A 9004-nucleotide genomic window follows, 5' to 3' on the forward strand; every position below is an offset into this window, starting at 1 on the left:
CTGTAAATGAATTGGATTAACAATTGGTATGTTCATTTGCGCCAGTTGTTTTGTTTGATGTTCAAGGTAATCATCAAGGTTGTATACATATAAAGTTAGCTGATATTATTTATATTAAATTATATTAACAGTAATGTTGTCTTCACCTAGGCAGGACAACATTTTAAAGGGTAGAGGACATGACTGCCATATCACTGAATCTATTACTCTTTAATGTACCTTCCTCTTTCTACCTGTAGGGTAATCTGGGTGTTGCTTGCAGCCAAGTCCAAACTCCTGTGGCAGAACCCCAGCTGTCCTTTAGACTCCACCCTCGGGGAAAGTGGTCATACTGAGGCAAGGGTGTACATTCATAGTTTGTGACACCTAGGTGATACATTTACACCGTTCTCAATCCTGCTAGCCTCACAATATGTACACTGGCCAGAAAAATGATGTGAACCCCTTGGAATTAACTAGTTTTCTGCAGTATTTTGCCATACAATATTATCTTATCCTCATCTAAGTCACAACAATAGACAAACACGATGTGCTTAAGCTGATAACACACAAACAATTCTAATTTCTCGTCTTTATTGAACATTCCCATTAAACATTCACAGTGCTGGAGGAAAGAGTAAATGAACCCACACAATAATTACTTAAATAAAAGCTAATTGGAGTCAGTAGCTTTCACACCTGAAGTCCAATTGATAAAATGAGTTTGGATGTGTGGTTTAGAGATACTTTGATAAAAGACACTCAAGCATTTTAAGGTTGCTGTTCACAAGAAGTATCAACTGATGTGAATCACGCCTCGCAAAAAGGAGCTTTCTGAAGACACACGATCAAGAATAGTTACATAGTTACATAGTATTTGAGGTTGAATAAAGACATTAGTCCATCAAGTCCAACCTATTAGGATCTCATTCTAGGAGTACCCGTACCCCTAAACCGTTGATCTGCATAGGGCTAGAAAGGGATACAGAGCAATCTCAAAGTGTGTAGGCATTCATCAGTCTACAGTTAGACTAATTGTCTATAAATAGAGACAGTTTAGTACTGTAGCTACTCTTACTAGAATTGGGTGACCTGCCAAATACAATGCAGAATCCTCCATGAGGTAAAGCAGAACCCACGAGTAACAGCTAAAGGCCTGAAGACATCACTGGAACTGGCAAACATCCCAGTATTCATGAATCTACCATACGTACGTCTTTGAACAGACAGGGTGTCCATGGCAGAACACCACGGAGGAAGTCACTGCTATCCAAAAAAGAATTGCTGCATGCCTGAAGTTTGCCAAAGAGCACCTTGGCATCAGTAGCCGTTCACACCAGACATCCTACAAATGTGTCTGAGCTGCAGCAGTTTTGTAAAGAGGAATAGTCAAAATGTCCTCCTGAACATTGTGCAAGTCTGATCCAGAGCTACCAAAAGCACTTGCTTGAAGTAATTGCTGCCAAAGGAGGTTCGATCAACTCCAAGGGTTTACTTACGTTTTTCCTCCAGCACTGTGAGTGTTTAAGGGGTGTGTTCAATAAATACACAAGAAATTTGAATTGTTTGTGTGTTATCAACTTAAGCACATTGTGTTTGTCTATTGTTGTGACTTAGATGAGGATCAGATCACATTTTATGGCACACTATGGCAGAAAACCAATTAATTCCAAGGGGTTCACATACTTTATCCTGCAACTGCATGCATCAATCTCCTTTGGCTTTTTCTTGCTTGGTCATTTACCTGTAGTATCAGTCTGACTTTCTGTGTTTTTTATTATTATGCCAAATAATTACGCTTGGAGGAAAAGAGGTTTTACCTTTGAATACGGAAATTATTCTTCACAGTTAGAGCTGTAAAAATGTGGAACAGACTCCCCCAGGAGCTAGTTTTAGCCAGCTCAGTTAACTGTCTTAAAATAAATCTGGATGTATTCCTACATGCACAGAATATTATTGGATATTGAGTTCTTATAGGTATATTAAGCACCAGAGATTTTTGATCCAGGGAATATACATTTGCCTTATGGGATCAGGAAGGATTTTTTTTCCCCTGTTGGAGCAAAGTGAACCATGCTTTATAGAGAGGTTTTTTCACCTTCCTCTGGATCAACAGGGGGTAATTGTGGGCAAAGCATTCGGTTTAGGCTTTTCTTCTTTGTTTCCCCTTCATATCTCTATAGATTGAACTCAATGGACATGTGTCTTTTTTTCTACCTGACTAACTATGTAATAATGCTCATGTTAGCTTTAGTTATATCTTTCTGGTCCAACTGAAGTTTTTTTTCATAGTTTCCTTCTTCTAACTTTTGAGGTCCTTCTTTATGCCATGCAAAACAACGACTAGAAGGTTTGTTACCAGTGGTGCATGCTGGGATAGGGTATACATGTTCAGGAGTGACCCTGGGAAGTTAGTTGAGTTGAGCCTCCCCTTGGGCTTTGGCCTGGGGAAGGAGTGATGTGGATTGTCTGATGTTTCTAGGCCTACTGCCTATGGAGGTAACCAGGTGCTCAGACTGGCCTGGGACTGAGGCTCAATGAATGAAGCTTGAGGATGGGGGTGACATGGAGCACCTTCAACAAGTACATGGGAGCCTGAAAACGTATCCTACTAAAACATGGCGATTTCTTCTGAAATGTACTAGTAGCTATAGCATTAAGTATTTTACAGCCAGGAGCCAAAGACACAGATTGCTGCAATTGGTTTAAAGGTTCTCTATCTGTGAAGGCTGAAAGTACTTTGTTATTTTTGGAATCTAAAGCATCATATCATCTGTGTGGAAGTCAGTTTTATCGGTACTGGAGAGTTGACAAGTGCTTTTGGGGAAGCAATGAAACTGTAAACCCTAGGGACCTCCTAGACAGGCTAGGAGGGCCCAAGTCATGCAGCAGCTCCTTCAGGGGTGAACGTTACAAATATGTAGAACAAGAAAACGACAGACAAAGATAAGCAGCAAATATGAATTTAAAAAAATACAGTAGCATGTGTCCCTTTACCCTGCTAGTCAGCAAAACATACCAAATCTGCTACTGAAACAAAAATAAGATCAGCAGTTTTAGTTTAAGACATCTACAAATGTATAAAAGCAATCTAGCAAAAAAGAGAAAACAGCAAGTAAGATATACATTTCATTAGTTTAAGTATATGTAATGTGGCATTGTGAGGCAATACCACAGTGTTAGGTGGCCTCAAAGTCACCCAGGGTTCTCAGCCAGAGGGGCTGAGTGGCTCCAGGAAGACAGTACGTGTACCAGGAGAGAACTGCCTTTTCAGTTCTTTCCAGGTTTTCTGGATCATAGTTGGGATCCTGGAGCCAGGAGATTTCTTAGAGCTCTGGGTGGGATGAAATCTCCATTCCTGGGTCCATGCTTTGGTAGTGATGTGCACCTGTGTACATCCTTCATGAAGAGTGTGCTGGGATGTGTTCAGGGCCCCACCTGTGAGTCAGGAGAGCTCCACCCTGGAGTCAGTGTGGAGGCCAGTGCAGCAGGGAGCTGCGGGTTTGTGAACCATATTGAGAGGATTGGCATGTTATTGCCGTTGTCTGGAGGAACCAGACAGTGGCCCTAAAGATTGAGACCGGAGCAGCAGTGTGGCAAGAGAGACAGATTGGAGAGTCCTTGCTACAGTAAATACAATCAATAACATCTCATATAAGCTGTAATATGTAACCACAAATTGAAAAGTCACAATCAATATTTTTAAATCTGAAGTTTTTTATCAAAATATACAGTTGTGCTCAAACTTTTGCATACCGGCAGTAAATGTAAAATTTTGGCATTGATATTGAAAATACGAGTGATCATGCCAAAAAACTGACTTTTATTTAAGGATAGTGATCATATGAAGCCATTTATTATCACATAGTTGTTTGGTTCCTTTTTAAATCATAATGATAACAGAAATCACCCAAATGGCTCTGATCAAAAGTGTACATATCCTGGAATGTTTGGCCTTGTTACAGACACAAAAGGTGACACACACAGGTTAAAATGGCAATTAAAAGGTTAATTTCCCACATCTGTGGCCTTTTAATAGTCAATAGGTTTGTAAGCTCTCACATGGATGTACTGAGCAGGCAAGATCCTGAGCCATAAGGAGCAGAAAAGAACCAAAAGACCTGTGTTACAAGGTAATGGAACTTTATAAAGATGGTATAGGATATAAAAAAATTTAAAATGATTTCAACTCTTATGGGCACTCCTGTCCCCCCTTCACCGCAAACAGCATTACTTAACGCCAAACCCATTCACATCCCATTTTCTAAATTCAAATTAATGCTCCATGTCCTCTCAGCTGCTAAACTTACTATTGCCAGTTCCTGGTTTTCCAACAAAGTCTCCTTTCAGGCCACTAAAAACAGAATCTACTGGATCTTCTCTCATGAGAAACTATCCGCGCGCCTAGATGATCAAATGCCGAAGTTTGAGAAACTATGGGAGGCCTGGATAAGACACTTCCTGCCACCGACCTTTGACACACATTTAATCACCTCATGATCTCTCCCCTTCCTAACTACATGGCCGACTCGCGAGTGTAATGGACCGAGCGTCAAAACCCCCCAAATCCTCCTCTTCCCCCGCCCAATCTTCCCCCTTAACTATTCTTCTCCCCTGATCTTCTCCTCTTCTGGTCTGCTCTGATCGTAATGGTGGGATCCCCACCAAACACCTCCCCACCTCCTTATGCACAGATAGGTGATTGCTACAAGTATGCCATGTTTGTTATAATGTCATCTGTTACACAGCAATACCAATGTCTACATTACTGTATATGCACACGCACGATGTTCGTGTTAGTGCATTGTTTATTCAATGCATTACTGAAAAATAAAAAAAGGATATAAAAAGATATCCAAAGCCTTGAAAATGCCAGTGAGTACTGTTCAATCACTTATTAAGAAGTGGAAAATTTGGGGATCTCTTGATACCAAGCCAAGGTCAGGTAGACCAAGAAAGATTGCAGCCACAACTGTCAGAAGAATTGTTTGGGATACAAAGAAACATCCACAGGTTACCTCAGGAGAAATACAGGCCTCTCTGGAAAAAGACGATGTGGTTGTTTCAAGGAGCAGAATACTTGAACAAAAATGAGTTGCATGGTCGAGTTGCCAGAAAGAAGCCTTTACTGCGCCAATACCACAGAAAAGTCTGGTTAGAATATGCCCGACAACACCTTGACATGCCTCACAGCTTCTGGTACACTGTAATTTGGAGTGACTTTTCTATCAAGTCGTACAAATATTCTCTCTTGATTCATTTACTCAATGCCACAAAGGCATGCATTTCCCCTGCATGGAAGTCCTGAGATGCCCCCTCAGTGGCCATGTGGGTCAACAAAGTGAATGACATTATGCTTATGGAAGACGTAACGGCATCGCTCCATGACAGATATGATCACCTGGATTGACTTTACTGAAACTTCTGCTTTTCCAGGGACAGCGGGTAGGTGATTCTCTGGTCACATGGGATTTTGATGAAAACTACAATTGGTCCATTTTAACACACCTTGCATATAAATGGTGCACTGTTGTCACCACCAGGAAATCTGCCCTGAGAAATGTCATGCAACTAGGGCTGCAACAACTAATTGACATAATCGATTATAATCGATTATTGAAAAAGTTGTCAACTTTTTCAGTCATCGATTAATCGGCCTCTGATTGGTTGGCCCTGTTCACGGCTCCACACAAGCTGCGCGCCGCACCTCCTCCCCACCTCACGCTCGCCGATGTATGACCCGCCCACCCACATCCACACTCCGCACCTCCTCCCCGCCTCACGCTCACCGCCTGCCCACATCCACGATCGGCACAGGGACGCGGGGAGAAGTAAGGAGGAGCAGGTGTGGGGGGATGACAGCCGCTGATAGACAGGCCTGATCTCAGAAGAAAGTTGCTGGAAGACTGCTCAGGTAAGATTGCACTTTCCCACACATGGTGCTCTATGATGTATTGCTGGGAATTATATTCCTCTATAGCTGATGGTACATTGTGCAGTATATTATACCATCAGCTACAGAGGACTACAAATCCCAGCAATACATTATACACTGTATGTATATTGTTGTATTCCTATATAGCTGGTGGTATTCTTCATTGCGCTGTATAGAGGACTACAAATCCCAGCAATAATACATTATACAGCGCAATGCGGAATACCACCAACTATAGACGAGTACAACAAATCCCAGCAATAGTTCATTATACAGTGGTGCAATGCCGAATACCACTAGCTATAGAGGATTATAAAACCTAGCAATAGTACATTATACAGTGCAATGCAGAATACCACCAGCTATAGAGGACTACAAAACCCAGCAATAGTACATTATATAGTGCAATGCAAAATACCCCCAGCTATAATGTACTATTGCTGGGATTTGTTGTATTCCTCTATAGCTGGTGGTATTCTGCATTGTGCTGTATAATGTACAATTGCTGAGTTTTGTATTCCTCTTTAGCCGGTGTCCATTCTGCATTCATTGCTGTATAATTTAACACTTTTCATTTCACTATATTGCACACCACACTTTTTCTTTTTTACTTCCACTGCTCCAAGCTTGCTCCTGTGATGGACTACAATCTCAATACAAACTAGTAGTCCCATCACTGGAGCCATTTTTAAAAATGTATTTCATTTTTTATCCGATTAATCGAACGTAATAATCGGCTAACTAATCGTTTTTGAAAATAATCGTTAGCTGCAGCTCTACATGCAACCGTAGATAAAGTGTATACATGTAGCCAGAAAATGGCTGCAAGAGGCTGCAGGTGGTAGGCACAGAGATGCAGCAAGGGATGAAAAAAAGGTGAAAACAAGTATTTTTTTTGATGGCAAATGGTTATGCTGCACAGTTCTGTAATAAGCTATATATAACTCATTGAGGGATTACATTAAAGGTCAGCACTATTTCAGAAGTTTAAAAACAGTGATACACCAAAACAAAAAACCCCAAAAAACAGAAATCAGTTCATGCCAGTCACATAAGCTTAAAAACTTCTGCAGACAAAACCCGGGCTGCCTGATATCATAGACAAAACTAATCATTGAGGTCACAAATTCATTAGTAACTCTTATGGTTTGCTTTGGATCATGCTTTCAAATAAGCACTAGAGAAAATGCAGCTATTAAAAGTAACTTGGTACATTGTAAGTAGTGTAAACTTTATCTATGAGAATGATCATAGTGTGTCTTACCTGAAGGTAATGGCACGGTCTTAGGGAGGATTTAATTTCCTGATGGACAAGAGGTTTATCCAAATTAAGTGATGATTTCCGATAGGCTTCTTTTGCTTGACTAACAGTAAGTGTTGACCAGGAACTTCTTTTCATATATTTACCTTCAGGTGTCATTGAAAGTCCTTCACAAGCCGAGCATTTCATGTCATTGTTACTCTTAGAGGTCTTCAGGGAAAGATCTCCAAAATGTCCCTGCAGAGATTCAGGATAGCAATGAGATATATGATCTACATGCCTATTCATTACACTAGGTGTTCTATAAGTGCTATCACTATCCAAATTATCATCTGAACTCCACCATCCTGTCATCCCAGTTTTTTGCTTGTTGTCAGGTTTCCGTTCCTTACTTTTACTCCTTTTACTATGTTTTGAGTAATGGCCATGATGGTGATCATCACCGCGACTGTCTCCTTTTGTCCCATTAACATTACCTTTTGATGACCCTTCTAAAGAGTGAGACTTAGTAAAAAGTTTCTGTACAGAATGAACAAGATGACGTATTCTCCCTGGACTTTCCGTTCGCTGTTCTGTAGCAGTGGATGTCTTCTGGTACTGTAACGTATGAAATCCATCTCGGTGCAAAGGAAGCTGTTTTTCAAACTGATCCAGTAAGTTTGCTGGGATTCGGTTTATTTTACTACTACTAGTATGTGAGACAGCACAGTCGTCTCGAGTTTCAAAATGGGAACTATAGTGCATTCTTGGAAAAGTGCTACTTGACATATGATCACTCATCATCACAGGCATCATCATGCATTCTGAGTGGATGGAACTCCGCGGAGAACACCGGTGGTGATCCATCGGACAGCTCTCCGTTGGGCTAAGTAGATATGATTGCCTAGGTTCTTGTCCATGGTGCCCATGGTCATGTACATGTTCACAATCCTCAGGGGATGCCAGGCCACAAGTATGACCAGCGCATAACTGTGACTGGTTCCGACTACCAGATAATCCTTTCATATTCCTAAGGGTAGGAGAGTATTTTTCTTCATTGAAGTGCTGGGTAGGTGACCATGAGTATTGCTGTTGATCTGGAAAGAAAAACATTGTAAGAATTATGTATTTCTCTTAAATATCACTTTAATGCATAAGGTTATCTAAGCCGATATAAAAAAAATAAGTGTCCATGGAGCTTAAAAAATTCTAAGGTTGTTAGACTTACATTTATGTATGCTTACCTAGTTATTAAAGCAATCCTGTAAATAATTAATAAATAATTTTCTGCTAAGCCATAGTTGTCAGGGCAGACAGGGTGTTCTAACCCTTCCTGCTGCTAGTACTGCTGAACTCTGATGTTGAGGAATCAATTGCTGAAGTCCACACTGAAACAGACACTTATAGCAGTGTAGATCTCCATAATCCCCCGGAGGTTTCTCGGTTTTCTACCTCTGACCTCCCCCTATAACAATATACAGTAGTGACATGAGGGTCAGCAGGAGGAAGCAGTGAACGCTAAAGGTTACCAGAGATAACAACAATACTCCCGGAGGTGTAGGTTTCAGTGCAATTTTGGCAGAAGGTTTTTCAGTATCAGATAGGAGTTTGGATGCATGGGAAGCAAAACAAAGGGTGTCGGGGGCGTGGCCTGGACATGGAGCCGTGAGGACGCGTATTGGGAGAGCTCTGCAGTAACCGAGCCGGACCCACGTTTTAAGCTGACTTTTCATCGAAACGTACTACATGCCCAAGGAACAGAAGATCCACGGCACTCACGGAGACCTGCGTCCCACATCGCTGTACGATTTTTTCGCCCGCCGGCCCTCGACACCTACAGCCTCATCCCC

General features: G+C 41.4%; 1 protein-coding gene across 1 annotated transcript in view; it reads right to left on the reverse strand.

Moving 5' to 3' along the window:
- Window positions 1–8195, reverse strand: part of DLGAP2 (DLG associated protein 2) — a 121594-nt gene extending 113399 nt beyond the window's left edge. Inside the window, exon 1 of the mRNA XM_018574949.1 lies at window positions 7179–8195. Within this exon, the coding sequence (XP_018430451.1) occupies window positions 7179–8180 (1002 nt within the window). The 5' untranslated portion in view covers window positions 8181–8195. The remainder of the gene's footprint in view (window positions 1–7178) is intronic.
- Window positions 8196–9004: the final 809 nt, after the last annotated feature.

This window comes from Nanorana parkeri, unplaced genomic scaffold (genome assembly GCF_000935625.1).
Source record: "Nanorana parkeri isolate BGI_ZX_2015 unplaced genomic scaffold, ASM93562v1 scaffold51, whole genome shotgun sequence".
In the NCBI taxonomy this organism is placed as follows: Eukaryota; Metazoa; Chordata; class Amphibia; order Anura; family Dicroglossidae; genus Nanorana; species Nanorana parkeri.